Source organism: Scyliorhinus torazame, chromosome 19 (genome assembly GCF_047496885.1).
Source record: "Scyliorhinus torazame isolate Kashiwa2021f chromosome 19, sScyTor2.1, whole genome shotgun sequence".
Lineage (NCBI taxonomy): Eukaryota > Metazoa > Chordata > Chondrichthyes > Carcharhiniformes > Scyliorhinidae > Scyliorhinus > Scyliorhinus torazame.
The window spans coordinates 78,551,965-78,571,085 of NC_092725.1; the positions used below are offsets into that span (position 1 = coordinate 78,551,965).

The window sequence follows — 19,121 nt, forward strand, 5'->3', positions numbered from 1 at the left end:
CCATGACGTGTCCGAATTGACTCCGCCCATTTAAAGCGGCAATGTCCAGCCAAAGGCAGGCGATGTGGAAAGCCTGGCCACTACGCGGTCTTCTGCAGGTCCACTCCACCGAACAACAGGCAGCGATCCCAGCTGCAGCACAGACGTGTCCGCTGCGCACAACAAGGCATGCAGGATTCTGATCCAGACAGCTCAACGGACCCCAGTGCCGACTGCCTCGAGTCTCCATATAAAGTGGGCATCATCACCACACGCGAGTTGGTCTCTACCGTGCCTGCCAACCGCCTTTCGATCCTCAGTGTGGATCCTGACAACGAGTGGTGTGCCGTCATCACGGTCAACCAGTCTCGCATCCGATTTAAATTGGACACTGGCGCATCTGCGAACCTCATATCAAGTCGGACCACGAGAGCATCCAACACCAAACTAGCATTCTTCCATCAGCCTGCCAGCTCCTTGACTACAATGGTAATGCCATAGCTGCCAGTGGGTCGTGTCAGCTAGGTGTCTCTCACAAGGCAATGTTGAGATTCGAGATTGTCCGGTCTGACAAGGCATCCTTGCTCGGTGCTCGCGCATGCAAACTTCTAAATCTGGTACAGTGAGTTCATGCCATGTCCTCGACACCGACGACGGCCTCGCCCAATGCGAATTTCCAGGCTGAGATAGACGACATTCTCACACAATACCACAGTGTGTTTGATGGGATGGGCACGCTCCCATATCGCTACAAGATATTGCTCAAGCCGAATGCCACCCCAGTTATCCATGCACCACGCCGGGTGCCAGCTCCTCTTGAGGATCGTCTGAAAACGCAGCTACGAGAGCTCCAAGACCAGGGCATCATCTCAAACGTCACGGAACCCACAGACTGGGTCAGCTCCATGGTCTGCGTCAAGAAACCCTCTGCATTGATCCCAAAGACCGGAATCGCAACATCATGCGAGAGCATTACCCGATCCCGAAGCGTGAAGAATTGACCTGTGAGATGGCTCACGCCAAATTCTTTACCAAGCTGGATGCCTCCCGTGGCTAATGGCAAATTCAGCTGGACGAGTCTGGTCGGAAGGGGTGCACTTTTACCACTCTGTTCGGCAGGTACTGCTACAACTGCATGCCTTTTGGTATCGTATCAGCTTCCAAAGTATTTCATCGCACAGTGGAGCAAATGACGGAGAGCATCGAGGGGGTGCGAGTCTATGTGGACGACGTGATCATCTGGTCCACGACGCCCGAGGATCACATTGCTTGCCTCAAACAGGTTTTCCAGAAGATTCATGAAAATGGCCTCCAGCTCAACAGGGTCAAATGCTCGTTTGGGCGGTCCGCTATCGAGTTTTTAGGTGACCACATTTCACAGAAAGGTGTGCAACCTGACGCCGACAAGGTGCTGGCAATAAATGCCATGAAGACACCAGAGGACAAAAAGGCGGTCCGTCGCTTCCTCGGGATGGTAAATTTTCTTGGAAAATTCATTCCCAACGTGGCATCCCACACCACGGCCCTCCGGCATCTCGTTAAAAAGTCGACAGTGTTACAGTGGCTTCCCGCACATCAAGCGGAGTGGCTTGAGCTGAAGGCGAAGCTCCCCACAACCCCAGTACTGGCATTCATTCTTTCACCCAATCAAAGGATACCAAGATATCCACAGGCGCAAGGCAGGACGGCATTGGGGCGGTGCTCCTCCAGCGAGACGATTCCTCATCCTGGGCTCCAGTGGCATATGCCTTTAGACCACAGGCTTTTAGTCCACATAATCCAGAAGTATTTAAATGACATGACACCTCGGCTGCAGCAAATTCTTCTTAGTCTCTGCCGATATGACTGCAAACTAGTTTATACACCGGGCAAGGAGCTGATCGTCGTGGATGCCCTATCCCGATCCATCACAATGCTGTGTGGACCGGCCGACTTCATTCGCCACATCGAGGCACAGGTACAGTTGTGTGCCAGCAACCTTCCAGTCACTGATGAACGAGTTGTCCAGATACACGAAGAAACTGCCAAAGATCCTCTACTGCAGCGCGTGATGCAACACCTTGCCCATGGCTGGCAAAAGGGGCAGTGCCCCCAGTTCCTCAACGCTAAGGACGAGTTAACGGTTGTCGAGGGGATCCTTCTTAAACTAGATAGAATCGTCATTCCCCAAAGCATGCAAGCCATTGTGCTCAGACAGATCCATGAGGGTCTCCTTGGGGTCGAAAAATGTTGACGCAGAGCTCGGCAGTCAGTCTACTGGACTGGCATCAGCCAGGACATTGCCAACACGGTCTTCAAATGCACAACATGTCAGAAGTTTCAACCAGCTCAGCCCAAGGAAACACTGCAACAGCACAAGATCGTGACTTCTCCGTGGTCCAAGGTGGGGAATAGACCTCTTGTACGCAAATGGGCGTGATTATGTGCTCTTGGTCAACTACTTTTCCAGCTACCCGGAAGTGGTGAAACTGTCGGACCTCACGTCCAAGTCAGTGATTAAAGCCTGCAAAGAGACTTTTGCCAGACACGGCATACTGTTGCTAACTTTTGGTTGGTTCAATTGGCTCTGTTTTATAATCTTTGCTCAGAGTCGCCAGGTATCTTTACGATACCGCCACGAGGTTCAAGTTCAAGTAATGATCAATAACTCAATACACCAATTAGTAAGATTCAAATCAAAGCACATTTATTATACATAGTAAATCGCTACTCATGCATAAACTCTACTTTCTAAGCTATTTCTATCACTAACAGGCCTATACTTAACTTCGGACTGGTCCACCAGGTCAGGGGAACAAATAGCCTTTTGTTCGGGTTCTGAGTCTGCGGGATTCAAAGCTGGTATGGACTGGTAGCTGGGAGCGCCTATCTCGTAGTGAGCATTGACTTGAGACTTGTGTTCTTTGGAGGCAGATGGACAGGTCACTGTCAAGGGTTGGTTCGCGTTGCTGAGTGACCCTGTCAAGAAGGACGATTTGAACTTGGGGGCTTTACTTTATAGACCCCAGGGGCTTCCCGCCCTTCGGGGCAGACCCCGTACCTGGTTTAAAGTGATTGGACTTCGTTCCAATTGCTTGGTTCGATTTCTCCAATGCTTGAGCGGTTCCCTGATCGTTGGGCGGTCTTTACGTGTCCGTTAACCTCTTTTGTGTTGGCTCCTGCTGGCGCCGAGGAGTCTGGCTTGGCCTTGTTTACCTTAAATGTTTTGATTATTCCCGGGATCACTCATTAGTATGTAGATGGCTGCTACATTATTATGCCAATGGTTGCTGGTATCGATGCTGTCTGGGCTTTTGCAGAGTCCAATACACAGTAAACTTGCACCTGCTAGTTTCTGCCTGAATTGGCTGAATTTCCCTTCAGCCTTTGCTGTTCTCCATTTTACGTCGGGAATTGGCCAACCCAGGTGGCTACAATACCACTCACAGTAATGAGTTACAACGGCCCATGTTTCTACAGCCAAGAGTAGTCCGACATTACACGATCCTATCACTTCAGTCACATCACATCCAGTCCCCATTACCCGCAATCAAACGGGAAGGCCGAAAAAGGGGTCCACATTGTCAAGCGGTTGCTGTGCAAGGCTGCAGACTCCGCCTCGGACTTCAACCTGGCGCTGTTGGCATACAGGGCAACCCCTCTGTCGACTGGTTTGTCTCCGGCACAGCTGCTCATGAACCGCAACCCGAGGACGACTGTTCCAGCCATCCATGTTCCAGACCTTGACCGCCTCACGGTGCTGCAGAAAGTGCAGCGATCCAGGGACCAGCAGGCGTGCCTGCCTGGTACTAGGGTTAAGGATATCTCACCCAGGCGACACTGGAACTGGATTAAGAGGAGAAAGTTCTGTTATCGTAGTCCTTGCAGATACCAACGACATAGGTAGAACAAGGCGGGAATACGAGCAGCTAGGCACTAAATTCAAAAGCAGAATCACAAAGGTAATTATCTCTGCACTATTGCCTCAGCCACAAGCTAATTGGCATAGGGTCAATAAGATTAAAGGTAAATACGTGGCTCAAAGATTGGTGTGGGAGAAATCGGTTCATGGAAAACTGGTGCCAACACTGGGGAGAGGGAGCTGTTCTATTGGGATGTTCTCTAGCTGTTCTATTGGGATGGGCTCCACTTGAATCATCCCAGTGTCCTGGCAAATCAAATAACTAAGCTGCCAGGGGTGGTGGGGGGTGGAGGAGAGGGGGGAGGAGGAAAGAGAAGAGAGATGGGGCGGTTTGTATGGAAATTTAAAAAAAAATCAAAGTGCAAGGAGAAGGCAGGAGCACTAGATAATGATGATCATGATGAGGCGAATTGTTACCAGATAACGAAAGATAGGGACAGAGCATGTAAACATCCTATTACACCAGGGAATCGTAAGAGTAGAGAAAATTTATAAAATGACACTCAAAGGATTTGTATCTGAAGGTGTATAGCATTCTTAATAAAATTAATGAGTTAATAGCACAAATAGAGACAGTGGGATATGATTTGGTGGCGATTACGGAGACATGGTTACAAGGTGACCAAGTCGGGGAGTTGAATATCCAGGGGTACACGGTGTTTCAGAAGGATAGACAAAAAAGGAAAACAAGATGGTGTAGCTTAATTAGTGAAGGAAAGGATCAGTGCTGCAGTGAGAAATTATATTGACACTGGAGATCAACACATCGAATCAGTCTGGGTAGAAATAAGAAATAGCTTGGCAAAGAAATCCCTGGTGGGAGTAATCTATAGATCTCCGAACAGTAGTTCTACAGTAGGACATAGTATAAACCAGGAAATACTGGCGGTTTGTAAGAAACGTATGACAATAATCAAAGTTGATTTTAATATGCATATAAGGTTAGCCTCGAGGGAGAGTTTATAGAAAATGTATTCGAGAGATGTTCGAGATCCAAGCTAAAGGGCAGGAGAAGAGACTGGGAGAGCTTCCACTTAAGATGGTAGAGAAGAGCTTTCGGTACCTAGACATACAGGTGGCTCGAAACTGGGATGCCCTCCACAAGCTTAACTTATTCCGGCTGGTGGAGCAGATGAAGGAGGACTTTAAAAGGTGGGACATGCTCCCGCTTTCTCTAGTGGGGAGGGTGCAGACTGTTAAGATGATGGTCCTCCCCAGATTTTTGTTTGTCTTCCAGTGACTTCCCATCTTCATCCCCAAATCCTTCTTTAAGAGGGTGAACAAGTTCATTTCGGGATTTGTACAGGCAAATAAGACCCTGCGAGTAAAGAGACTGTATCTAGAGCGCAGTCGGGGTGGCGCTGCCAAATGTTTGCAGCTACTACTGGGCGGCTAATAAAGCCATGATTAGGAAATGGGCACTGGGGGAGGGGTCGACGTGGGAGCGGTTAGAGGCGGCCTCATGCAAAGGCACCAGCTTAGGGGCACTCGTAACGGCACCACTGCCATTCTCGCCGGCGCGCTACTCCTCAGGTCTGGTGGTGGCAGCGGCACTAAGGATCTGGGGTCAGTGGAGAAGGCACAGTAAGGTGGAAGGAGCCTCAGTCTGGACCCCAATACGCAACAATCACAGATTTGTCCCGGGCAAGATAGACGGAGGGTTTCAAAGCTGGCATAGGGCAGGTATTAAAAGGATGGGGGACCAGTTCATAGACAAGACTTTTCCCAGCTTGAAGGCACTGGAGGAGAAATCCAATCTGCCCCCTGGAAATGCCTTCAGATACGCGCCTTTCAAAAAAAAACAGGTGGTGACATTTCCGTTGCTACCCGTAGGATACAGGATAGGGTGGTCTCTGGCACCTGGGTTGGGGAGGGGAAGGTGTCGGACATCTACCAAGAACTATAGGGGGTGGAGGAAGCCCCAGTGGTGGAACCTAAGACCGTGGGAGGAGGAGCGAGGCGGGGACCTGGATGTGGGCCTGTGGGCTGATGCGGGCCTGTGGGCGGATGCCCTAAGCAGGGTTAATTCCTCCTCATCATGTGCCAGGCACAGCTTAATTCAGTTTAAGATGGTCCATCGGGCACACACGCGGCAGCGAGAATGAGCAAGTTCTTTGGGGTTGAGGATAGATGTGCGGGAAGCCCACCGAACCATGTCCATATTTTCTGGGCATGTCCGGCTATCAAAGGATTCTGGCAGGGATTCACTAAGGCAATGTCCAAGATCCTGAACACGCGGGTGGTGCCGAGTCCAGAGATAGCGTTCTTTGGTGTGTCGGACGATCCGGGTGTTCAGGAAGAGGCCGAGGTTTTGGCCTTAGCCTCCCTGGTAGCCCGGAGACGGATCCTTTCATTGTGGAGACTCGAAACCCCCAGAGTGTGGAGACCTGGGTTGGTGAAATGGCTGGGGTTCTCAGTTTTGAGAAAGTAAAGTTTGCCTTGAGAGGGTCCATGATGGGATTCTCTCAGAGGTGGCAGCCGTTCCTCAACTTTCTAGGAGAGCATTAAAATGTTAGCAGCAGCAATCCGGGGGGGGGGGGGGGGGAATGTTCATTCACTGCATATTCTTGTTTTTTTTCTTTATATAATGTTAACGTTCACCTTGATTTGTTCAATGTTGTTAACGGTTATGTAAAAAATTTTGTTTCGATTAAAATCTGAATAAAAATAATTTTTACAAAAAAGAACATGTATTAGATTGTTGCTTGGAACAATGTGTTGTTGAACCATCCAGGGGCAGGCTGTTTTGGATTTAGTATTGTGTAATGAGATGCAATTAATTAATGATCTCGAGTCCCACGGTACTGTTCTGGTGTTAAACCAAGGTAATTACAAAGACATGAGCACAGATTTGGTCCTTGTGAATTTGGCAGGAAGTCTAAAAGGCAGGACAGGTATACCGTTTTGGATACTGTTGGGGGAGATGACTCACCAGGGGAAGGCAGTAGTAGCCAGGCGCATGGCACCGTGGCTGGCTCTGCTGCACAGAAGAGCGGGAAAAAGACTGGCAGGGCTATAGTCATAGGGGATTAAATCGTAAGGGGTTTCTGTGGTCGAAAACGAGACTCCCGAATGGTATGTTGCCTCCCGGGTGCACGGGTCAGGGATGTCTCAGATCGGCTGCAGAACATACTGAAGGGGGAGGGTGAACAGCCAGTTGTTGTGTTGCATATAGGCACCATTTACCTAACCATATAGGTAAAAAACAGGATGAGGTCCAACAATCAGAATTTAGGGAGTTAGGAGATAAGTTAAAAAGTAGGACCTCAAAAGGTAGTAATCTCAGGATTGCTACCAGTGCCACAAGACAGTCAGAGTAGAAATTCAAGAATAGTCAGAATGAATACGTGGCATGAGAGATGGTGCAGGAGGGAGGGATTCAGATTTTTGGGACATTGGAACCGGTTCTGGGTGCGGTGGGACCATTACAAATCGGATGGTCTACACCTGGGCAGGACTGGAACCAATGTCCTAGGGGGTGCTTTTGCTAACACTGTTTGGGAGGTTTTAAACTAATGTGGCAGGGGGATGGGAACCAGATTAGGAAGTTAGAGGTCAGTAAAGAGGCAGCAACTAAAGCCAGTAAGGTACTAGATAATAAACTCAATGTGACTAAGGGGAAGAGTAGACAGGGAAGAGATGATGAACACAAAGGGACAGGTGGTCTGAGGTGCATTTGTTTCAATGCGAGAAGTGTAGCAGGTAAGGCAGATGAATTTAGGGCTTGGATTAGTTCCTGGGAATATATGATGTTATTGGTATTACTGAGACTTGGTTGAGGGAAGGGCAAGACTGGCAACTAAATATCCCAGGGTACAGATGCTTCAGGAGGGATAGAGAGGGAGGTAAAAGGGGTGGAGGAGTTGCATTACTGGTCAGAGATGATATCACAGCTGTGATTAAGGTGGGCACGATGGAGGATTTGAGCACGGAGGCAATATGGGTAGAGCTAAGAAATAGGAAGGGTGCAGTAACATTGTTGGGACTTCACTACAGGCCTCCCAAAAGCGAGCGTGAAGTAGAGGTACAAATGTGTAGACAGATTATAGAAAAATGTAGGAGCAATAGGGTGATCGTGATGGGAGATTTTAACTTCCCCAACATTGAATGGGACTCATGTAGTGTTGGAGGCGTAGATGGAGCAGAATTTGTAAGGAGCATCCAGGACAGTTTTTTAGAGCAGTATGTAAATAGTCTCAACTCGGGAAGGGGCTATACTGGACCTGGTATTGGGGAATGATCCCGGCCAGGTGGTTGAAGTTTCAGTCGGTAATTACTTTGAGAACAGCGATCACAATTCCGTAAGTTTTAGAATACTCATGGACAAAATGAGAGTGGTCCTAAAGGAAGAGTGCTAAATTGATGTGGATTGGGAGCAGCTGTTTAAGGGTAAATCCACATTTGAATGTGGGAGTCTTTTAAGGAAAGGTTGATTAGAGTGCAGGACAGACATGTCCCTGTGAAAATGAGGGATAGAAATGGCAAGTTTAGGGAACCATGGATGATGGGTGGAATTGTGAGACTAGCTAAGATGAAAAAGGAAGCATACATAAGATCTAGGCGACTTAAAACTGATGAAGCTTTGGAGGAATATCAGGAAAGTAGGACAAATCTCAAACGTGCAATAAAGAGGGCTAAAAGGGGTCATGAAATATCTTTGGCTAACAGGGTTAAGGAAAATCCTTAATTTATTCGTATATAAGGAGCAAGAGGGTAACTAGAGAAAGGATTGGTCCACTCAAAGACAAAAGAGGGAATTTATGCGTGGTGTCAGCGGAAATGGGTGAGATTCTTAATGAGTACTTTGCATCGGTATTCACCAAGGAGAGGTACATGACGGATGTTGAGGCTAGGGATGGATGTTTACATACTCTGGGTCAAGTCGGCATAAGGAAGGGGGAAGTTTTGGGTATTCTAAAAGGCATTAAGGTGGACAAGTCCCCAGGTCCAGGTGGGATCTATCCCAGGTTACTGAGGGAAGCAAGGGACGAAATAACTGGGGCCTTAACAGATATCTTTGCAGCATCCTTGAGCACGGGTGAGGTCCCGGAAGACTGGAGAATTGCTAATGTTGTCCCCTTGTTTAAGAAGGGTAGCAGGGATAATCCAGGGAATTATAGACCTGTGAGCTTGACGTCAGTGGTAGGCAAACTGTTGGAGAAGATACTGAGGGATAGGATCTATTCACATTTGGAAGAAAATAGACTTATCAGTGATAGGCAGCATGGTTTAGTGCAGGCAAGGTCATGTCTTACAAACCTAATAGAATTCTGAGGAAGTGACTAATTTAATTGATGAGGGAAGGGCTGGAGATGTCATATACATGGACTTCAATAAGGCGTTTGATAAAGTTTCCCATGGCAGGTTGATGGAAAAAGTGAAGTCGTATGGGGTTCAGGGTGTACTAGCTAGATGGATAAAGAATTGGCTGGGCAACAGGAGACAGAGAGTAGTGGTGGAAGGGAGTGTCTCAAAATGGAGAACGGTGACTAGTGGTGTTCCACAGGGATCCGTGCTCGGACCACTGTTGTTTGTGATATACATAAATGATCTGGACGAAGGTATAGGTGGTCTGATTAGCAAGTTTGCATATGATACTAAGATTGGTAGAGTTGCAGATAGTGAGGAGGACTGTCAGAGGAATACAGCAAAATATAGATAGATTGGAGAATTGGGCAGAGAAATGGCAGATGGAGTTCAATCCAGGGAAATGCGAGGTGATGCATTTTGGAAGATCTAATTCAAGAGTGGACTCTACAGTCAATGGAAGAGTCCTGGGAAAAACTGATGTACAGAGAGATCTGGGAGTTCAGGTCCATTGTACCCTGAAGGTGGCAACGCTGGTCGATAGAGTGGTCAAGAAGGCATACAGCATGCTTGCCTTCATCGGATGAGGTATTGAGTACAAGAGTCAGCAGGTCATGTTACAGTTGTATAGGACTTTGGTTAGGCCACATTTGGAATACTGCGTGCAGTTCTGGTCGCCGCATTACCAGAAGGATGTGGATGCTTTAGAGAGGGTGCAGAGGAGGTTCACCAGGATGTTGCCTGGTATGGAGGGTGCTAGCTACGAAGAAAGGTTGAGTAAATTAGGATTGTTTTCATTGGAAAGACGGAGGTTGAGGGGGGACCTGACTGAGGTCTACAAAATTATGAGAGGTATGGACAGGGTGGATAGCAACAAGCTTTTTCCAAGAGTGGGGGTGTCAATTACAAGGGGTCACGATTTCAAGGTGAGAGGGGGAAAGTTTAAGGGAGATGTGCGTGGAAAGTTTTTTTACGCAGAGGGGGTGGGTGCCTGGAACGCTTTGCCAGCGGAGGTGGTAGAGGCGGGCACAATAGCATCATTTAAGATGCTTCTAGACAGATATATGAACGGGCGGGGAACAGAGGGAAGTAGATACTTGGAAAATAGAAGATAGGTTTCGATAAAGGATCTGGTTCGGCGCAGGCTGGGAGGGCGGAAGGGCCTGTTCCTGTGCTGTAATTTTCTTTGTTTGTTCTTTGTTTTGAGATCTACTTGAGGTTTGATAGGGTAGATCTAAAGCGGATGTTTACCCTTGCTGGACATTCTCGAGCGAGAGGTCACGAGGAGGAATTACTTCACTCAAAGGGTCGTGAACCTGTGGAATTCTCTACCCCACAGTGCACTGAGCACCGGAACACTAAACAAATTTGAGGAGATGGATAGGTTTTTCAATTGTAGAGGGGTGAAGGGTTATGAGGAGCAGGCAGGAAGGTGGAGATGAGGCTGAGATTAAATCAGTCATGATCATATTGAATGGCAGAGCAATCTTGAGGGGCTGAATTGCCTACTCCTGCTCCTAGTTCTCACCATGGTAAAACAATTATTTTGGGCTAATCAGTGGATCTACAGTTTACGCAGTCAGCACATTATTGTTCTCCCCCCCCCCCCCCCCCCCCCCCGTTAACAAAACCTGATATTTGTGTGTTAACTTCAAAACAATGTTTTTTCTCTGAAATTTATATTAAGTGACACAAAAATCAATATCCACATTTTAAAAAGGAAATCTTCTAAACTAGTTGATCTGTAATTGCATCTTTGTGACCAGTGATGGTGCTATAGCACATCAGTTCTGCATCTCTCAACAGTGGAATGACCAACTGTCACAGATTTTCTGCTGCTGTCCTGTAATTATGCCTTTCCTTCCACGTCTTGTCTTCCCAGGGCACATTTCATTATGAAATTCATCTGCTTCAACCAGACTTCATGGTTGTGCACATGTCAGGCATTTTTCATTTACCCATGGCTTGGGGAAGACTGTGGAATCATAAAATCCCTACAGTGCAGGGGTGGCCATTCTGCTCATCGAGTCTGCACTGACCCTCTGAAAGGGCACTCTACAAAGATCCACTCCCCCACCCTATCCCTGTAACCCCACCTAACCTGCACATCCTTGTAACCCCATGGGGCAATTTAGTATGGTAAATCCACCTAACCTGCATATCTTTGAATTGTGGGAGGAAGGTGGAGCATCTGGAGGAAACCCATGTAGACACAGGGAGAACATACACACTCTACAGTCCCCCAAGACTATATAATCAAACCTGGGTCTCTGGTGCTGTGAGGCAGCAATGCTAACCACTGTACCATCATGCCACCCACATGCATTCTCCAATTGTGATGGCGCATGCATGCCTTAATTTGCCAACAGCACCCCTTAATTTACTCCCAAGAGTTGGTCACCCTGCCCAGAGGCAACCGCAGAGAAACCCATCTGCAAACAATTCTACATCACAATTTCCTGTAAACTTTGCAGTTGAACCACACATCTAAGTACATAGAAAATGGGTCCCAAAATTGTCTACAGACTGTGGTCCAACTACCCCTGCACCCTAATTCCCTGTAAATCGAAAGATAATATTTTAGAATGGCCTGTTTATGTTGTAAGTTCTGTATCCCAATTCACACCTGTTAGGGATCTCCAGAATTCTCCAAGAATTAATGCATAATCTTACTACTGCTGTAAACAACCCAACAGAAAAGAAAATCAATGGCATTTAAACATTGGACTTAGGAGCATGAACAGACCTTTGAGGCCTTATTGAGCCTCCTTTGCCATTCAATATGATCATGGTTGACCTGACTAGTCTCAACTCCCCTTTCCTGTCTGCACCCTGTCCCCCAGCTCCCTTATCTAATTCTGCCTCGATTAAATCCAATGGTCCTGCTTCCAATGCACTCTAGAGAAGATAATTCCACATACTAACAACCCTTTGAGAAAATACTTATCTTCATCTATTCACAACAGAAAAGCAAATGGCATCAATTCGGATACATATACCAGGGGGCGCCAGGTTGAACTTTGGTGTCACTAACCTGCCCAAAACAAACAGGCGGCGTGCGAGGGCCACAGCGCTGACATGGCTCATCCCTGGCTCCAGACATCCTCACGCACGCATCTAAAAGGATAAAGCTGCAACTCCCACTAATTAAAAATGGCGAATTGACCCAAACAAAACGTTCAGGTGCGATGTCTAGCGGGAAGACGGTCAGGCGAACCAATGACGAACATTACGTTTCCGTTCGCAACCCCGCCCGAAAGACGTCGGCGGCCGGGTGGAAGGCGGAGGAATTCTCCCTCGCAGCGGCCGCCGGGAACGAGGACGAAATGCGCAAGGCAGCCTGGGAAAATAAACCAGTGGAAAAAAATCGACGTGGTGTTTGGAGGAGGGTTTGCGTCAGTGGAAGTGCCTCTGGACAACTGGCTCGTAATTAGAAAGAGAGACGCGGGGGGCGGGGGTCAAAGGGGCCCGAAAATCTAAATCAAACGCCGACTAAAACAGCTTTTGTATCTGACGGGGGATTACGTTAGCGACAGGTGAGTGTGTGCCAAAGGGAAGCAGCATCGCGCGCTCAACTGTCAGTGAGGTGGAGAGGAGCGGACAAGGTGGAGGTTTGGTGTTGGTGTCCCAGTATCGCAGCCAGAGGAGGGAGGGGGGTCCAAGGCTTTGGCACGGCCCAGGAGGGAGGGTGTGCGGGTGGGTGAGGTGAAATGCCAGCTGTCGCCGACGCGAAATAACCTGTGCAGCATCTCAGGGAAGTTTTGCTCTTCCCGATTATCGAAAAGGTGTCAATGCGCTTCATTTTCTCGGGTTTATCAGTTAAATTGGTGGTGAGTGGTGTGTGCCGACCTCATCATAAAGTCCTTCATCATCCCCCAAATGAATACACACAAGTTACAGGCAATGATGGAAGTAGGACTGTGATTGTACAGTAGCTTGTACTGGCATCTTGATTGAGGGCTTCAGGTGATGTCATAAGCCACAAGAGTGAGAATTGAATGATTTGTGTGAACTTAAGACAGGTTACAGATTTGTTACTCTTGGTATTTAAAACATTCATGGGACTCTTCTGTGAAATAGCAGCTATTTGCTTTTGTCTAAAAGGGGGACGATTTTTAAAAACTTTCTGCTGTTAATTTCTGTTTAGGTAATGGTATAATCATTAGACATAGTGTTTGTAAAATGACATTGAAACAATTACACCGTATAGTTCTTCAGTTGTATTTGGATTAGAATTTAAATTTACAGCTGCCAAAAATGAAATGAAAATCGCTTATCGTCACGAGTAGACTTCAATGAAGTTACTGTGAAAAGCCCCTAGTCGCCACATTCCGGCGCCTGTTCGAGGAGGCTGGTATGGGAATTGAACCGTGCTGCTGGCCTGCCTTGGTCTGCTTTAAAAGCCAGCGATTTAGCCCAGTGAGCTAAACCAGCCCATTACCATTTCACTTGATGAAATGGTCTTAAATTAGTTATTTAGGACGTTAGTTTCTCTCGGCGGCGCAGCGGTTAGCACTGCTGCATCACGGTGCTGAGGATCAGGGTTCGAACCTTGACCCAGGTCCGATCCTGGCCCCGGGTTACTGTCTTGTGGAGTTTGCACATTTTCCCCTTGTCTGTGTGGCCCTCACCCCCACAACCCAATGATGTGCAGGGTAGATGGATTGACCACACTAAATTGCCCCTTAATTGGAATTTAAAAAAAAAAGTTGAAAAGAAAATAAAATATTTAAATAAAAGGACTGTAATTTCCCATTATCTGTTTTTAAAAAAACGATGAATCAGTATTGGTAAAATTATTAATGTTGAGTCCCGAGAAATCTTCCATTTCATGCTCCCTTGTATAGACTGAAGGTCTTTAACACATGTACTGCAAAGGAAAGTCCTGCAATTCTGTTACTTTAATTTGCTCTGGACTCATCCAATTATTTGTAGATCAACACCAAATTGTTAACTTATTGGTGATTAGCAAATTTTGGCTCTGGCTTGTGTAAGTCATTCACAATAGATTTTTAAAAAAATAATTAATTTGAATCTGATACACGATCAATAACTCCAAAAGCGAGGTTGGAGACAATTGAAGGCTTTAATACGCTAGATGTTGCCCCCAGCAGCGCAGGTACAGAAGAAAGATGCTGGGGCGGCACGGGCTCTTATACCCCCCCCCTTGCAGGGCGGAGCTAACATACAGGCTTAACCAATGGGAACAAGTACATTCTCCACCAATGGTATTCCGGCATCACCAGGTACCATAATCCTTCTAACACAGACTACCACATTCACCCCCTGTTAAAAAGAGTCTGGCAGGGGTGGTGGCTTCGTATTACAGCATGGTAAAGTGGTAGAAGTTACAGTTATGAAGGTACTGTAATACCTCCATACAGCGTTTTGCCTTATTACATCTTAACTATTTACAACAGTAATGTACATTTCAAAATGAAGCAATTAATCGATCAGGGGCCCTGGTCGTCCTCTGCGATCGTCGTAGCTTTGGTGGTGATGCCGGTGGAGATTCGGGCGTCTGTGACTCCGGGAGCGTGGTTTCGGCTTTGGTGGCCGCTTCATCACCCCTAGACAGGGCCGGTGGAAGGACCGACTGACCTGGGAAGGGGGCGGCTGAGGGGTGCGCCGGTGGGCGGGATGGCCGAGACGGGGCCGGTGGAAGAACTGATCCACCTGGGAAGGGGGCGGCTGTGTGGTGTGCTGGTGGGAGGGAGTGTGGGACTGGTGGCGGGGGTGTGTGTGGGGATCCAGCGGGCGCCGCGTCCCGTATCCTGTCGGCCGTTGGGGTACGCCACGTAGGCGTGGAGGAGATGGACCCTCTCGACCAATGGGTCCGATTTGTGCGCCCGCACTTGTTTTCGGAGAGGATGGGTCCGGGAGCTGCCAGCCAGGTCGGGAGCGAGGTCCCAGAGGAGGACTTCCTGGGGAAGACAAGGAGACGTTCGTGAGGTGTTTGGTTGGTCGTGGTACAGAGCAGTGACCGGATGGAGTGGAGGGCATCCGGGAGGACTTCCTGCCAGCGGGAGACTGGGAGATTCCTGGACTGCAGGGCCAGTAGGACGGTCTTCCAGACCGTTCCGTTCTCCCTCTCTACCTGTCCGTTTCCCCGGGGGTTGTAACTGGCCGTCCTGCTTGAGGCAATGCCCTTGCTGAGCAGGAATTGACGCAGTTCGTCGCTCATAAAGGAGGACCCCCTATCACTGTGTATGTAGGCGGGGAAACCGAACAGCGTAAATATACTATGGAGGGCTTTTATGATGGTGGGTGCGGTCATGTTGGGGCAAGGGATCGCGAATGGGAACTGGGAGTACTCGTTTTCACGTTCAGGAAGTACGTGTTGCAGTCGGTGGAGGGGAGGGGGCCTTTGAAATCCATACTGAGGCCTTCAAAGGGCCGGGAAGCCTTGATCAGACGCGCTTTCTCTGGCCTGTAGAAGTGCGGCTTGCTCTCCGCGCAGATTTGGCAATTCCTGGTGGCTGTCCTGACGTCGATGGAGTAGGGCAGGTTGCGGGTCTTGATGAAATGAAAAAATCGAGTGACCTCCAGGTGGCAGAGGTCCTTGTGGAGGGCTCTGAGGCGGTCCGCTTGTGTGTTGGCAATGTGCCGCGGGTTAGGGCATCAGGAGGCTCGTTTAGCTTCCTGGGATGATACAAGATCCCATAATTGCAGGTGGAGAGTTCGATCCTCCACCGTAAGATCTTGTCGTTTTTTATCTTGCCCCGCTGTGCATTATCGAACATGAACGCAACTGACCGTTGGTCAGTGAGGAGAGTGAATCTCCTGCCCGCCAGGTAATGCCTCCAATGTCGCACAGCTTCTACTATGGCCTGGGCCTCCTTTTCGACTGAGGAATGGCGAATTTCGGAAGCTTGGAGGGTGCGTGAGAAGAAGTCTGCCCGCTTGGTTGAGGGTGGCCGCCAGAGCTACGTTGGACGCATCGCTCTCGACCTAGAAGGGGAGGGACTCGTCGATGGCGTGCATAGTGGCCTTTGCAATGTCTGCTTTGATGCAGCTGAAGGCCTGGCGGGCCTCTATTGACAGGGGAAAAACTGTGGATTGGATCAGTGGACGGGCCTTGTCCGCATAGTTGGGGACCCACTAGGCAGAGGAAAAAAAGCCTAGGCAGCGCTTCAGGTCCTTGGAGCAGTGCGGGAGGGGGAACTCCATAAGGGTGTGTTCAGGGTCGGGGCCTATAACTCCATTACGCGCTACGTAGCCGAGGATGGCTAGGCAGTCGGTGCTGAACACTCATTTATCCTTGTCATACGTGAGGTTAAGGATTTTTGCGGTCTGGAGGAATTTTCGGAGGCTGGTGTTGTGGTCTTGCTGGTCGTGGCCGCAGATGGTGACATTATCGAGTTACGGGAAAGTGGTCCGTAAACCGTACCGGTCAACCATTCGGTCCATCTCTCGTTGGAAGACCGAGGCCCCATTAGTGACACCGAAGGGAACCCTTAAGAGGTGGTAGAGCCGCCCATCTGCTTCGAAAGCAGTGTATTTGAAGTCACTAGTGCAGATGGGGAGCTGGTGGTCGGCGGAATTAAGATCCACCGTGGAAAAGACCTTGTATTGCACAATCCTGTTGACCAGGTCGGATATGTGGGGGAGAGGGTACGCGTCAAGCTGCGTAAACCTGTTGATGGTCTGACTGTAGTCGATGACCATCCTATGCTTCTCCCCGGTCTTTACAACCACTACTTGAGCTCTCCAGGAGCTGTTGCTAGCCTCAAAGACACCTTCCCTCAGTAACCGTTGGACCTCTGACCTAATAAAGATCCGGTCCTGGGCACTGTACCGTCTGCTCCTGGTAGCGACTAGTTTGCAATCCGGGGTGAGGTTCCCAAACAGGGAAGGCGGACCGACCTTGAGGGTCGCGAGGCTGCAGACAGTGAGGGGTATAGAGCCGCCGAATTTGAAAGTTAGACTTTGGAGGTTGCACTGAAAGTCCAACCCTAGGAGTGTGGCCGCGCAGAGATGGGGAAGGATGTAGAGTCGGTAGTTTTTGAACTCCCTTCCCTGGACCGTGAGGTTAGCTACATAAAACCCCTTGATCTCTACTGAGTGAGATCCGGAGGCCAGGTAGATTTTTTGATTAACTGGGTGGACGGGGAGAGAACAGCCCCTTACCGTGTCGGGGTGTATGAAGCTCTCCGTGCTCCCAGAGTAGATTAGGCAGGACGTTTCATGCCCATTGATAAGCACCGTCGTCGTAGTGTTCGGGGCCGAGACTGGTCCAGGGTCACCGAGGCTAATCGTGGCAGTAGTTGGATGTTCTCTTTGGGCGGTGTGTGGTCAGCCAAACTGGGGTCCTGGCAAGGGCCCGTGCCTCCTTGAGGCCTAGTATCTCTCTCCAGCAATCGCTGGCGGATTTGGGAGGACAGCATACCTGCAACGAAAGCCTCCCAAATCAAAAGTTCTGTGTGGTCGCTTGCTGAAACTTGCGGGCAGCTGCAGTTTCTCCCCAACACCAGGAGCGCACGGTAAAATTCTTCCAGTGATTCCCCAGGGATTTGTCGCCTCGTCGCTAGTAGATGTCGGGCGTAGACCTGGTTTACAGGAGGAATATAAGGTCCTTTCAGCAGCTCCATTTCGGCATCGAAATCGTCCGCGTCCTCGATGAGGGTGTAGATTTCTGGGCTCACCCTAGAGTGCAGAATTTGTAGTTTCTGTTCTCCCGTGGGTGTGTTTTCGGCCGTCCCGAGATATCCGTTGAAGCACGCCAGCCAGTGCTTGAAGGCTGCCGCTGAGTTTGCCGCATGGGGGCTGAGTTGCAGACACTATGGCTTGATTCGGAGCTCCATGCTTTAAAAACTAGCGTATTAAATTGATGCATGATCAATAACTCCAGAAGCTAGGTTGGAGACAATTGAAGGCTTTAATACGCTAGATGTTTCCCCCAGCAGCGCAGGTACAGAAGAAAGCTGCTGGGGCGGCACGGGCTCTTATACCCCGCCTTGTAGGGCGGAGCTAACCTACAGGCTTAACCAATGGGAACAAGTACATTCTCCACCAATGGTATTCCGGCATTACCAGGTATGGTAATCCTTCTAACACAGACTACCACAGAATTATTGGTCAAACATGCCATTGTTAACTTGATCAGAAGTTGTGAAGTGCTTATTTTGAAATTGGTTAGAAAATAAATTAGAGGACCCAGGGAAGATGGTGGCATAATGGTATTGTCACTGGACTGCCAACAGCACAAGTTCAATTCCCGTACCGGCCTCCCCGAACAGGCGCCGGAATGTAGCGACGAGGGACTTCACAGTACCTTAATTGAAGTCTACTTGTGACAATAAGCTATTATTATTCGTAAACCAGAAACCACAGAGCATTACTCGGGTTCAAATCCCGCCACTGCTGATGGTGAAATTTGCATTCAATAAAAATCTGGTCAGAGTTTTGGAACTTTTATTTGTCTAGCTTTATATATTTTTGTCTTGTTTGACCTGTTCTCTCATCTCCACACCCAAAGGCATTCACTCCTTGCTGGAGTGTAATGCTGTAGAAACCTGGGGTGGATTCTCCGCCCCGCCGTGCCACATTTCTCCCCCACCCGCCGGCGGGATTCTCTGTTACGCTGGCTGGTCAATGGGGTTTCCCATAGTGGGGCAGCCCCACGCCGTCGGGAAACCCTCGGGTGCCGGCAAAATGGAGAATCCCGCTGGCGGAGAATCCCGCCCCTGTTGCCCTCTGATTACTTGTAAATTGACCATTATTTGTCTGAACTTTTAACTGTGTTCAAATGTTTGACTACAGGGAATTTCAGCTGAACTCACCTCTGGTGGTTTGTAATGTCTCTTTACATGTCTATTTCCAGCACTGTTTGCTGCATAGAAGACTGGAAAAGAACCCCATTTTTCACTTCCTTATGTCGGGGCACTGAGAGCAATGGTCATGCTTTAATTGCTTAGATAGTGTAATTCAGTAC

The 19,121-nt window shown here is 48.8% G+C and overlaps 2 protein-coding genes across 6 annotated transcripts in view; one reads left to right on the forward strand and one right to left on the reverse strand.

The window, feature by feature from the left end:
* Positions 1–12,454, reverse strand: part of rad52 (RAD52 homolog, DNA repair protein) — a 65,238-nt gene extending 52,784 nt beyond the window's left edge. For all 3 annotated transcript variants that reach the window (XM_072484595.1, XM_072484594.1, XM_072484592.1), the window contains exon 1: positions 12,222–12,454. In XM_072484595.1, coding sequence (XP_072340696.1) covers positions 12,222–12,290 — 69 coding nt within the window. In that variant the 5' untranslated portion in view covers positions 12,291–12,454. The remainder of the gene's footprint in view (positions 1–12,221) is intronic.
* Positions 12,455–12,553: 99 nt separating this feature from the next.
* LOC140396245 (ELKS/Rab6-interacting/CAST family member 1-like) overlaps positions 12,554–19,121 on the forward strand; it is a 1,343,051-nt gene continuing 1,336,483 nt past the window's right edge. For all 3 annotated transcript variants that reach the window (XM_072484589.1, XM_072484590.1, XM_072484591.1), the window contains exon 1: positions 12,554–12,723. The gene's annotated coding sequence lies outside the window, so the exon portion shown is untranslated. The remainder of the gene's footprint in view (positions 12,724–19,121) is intronic.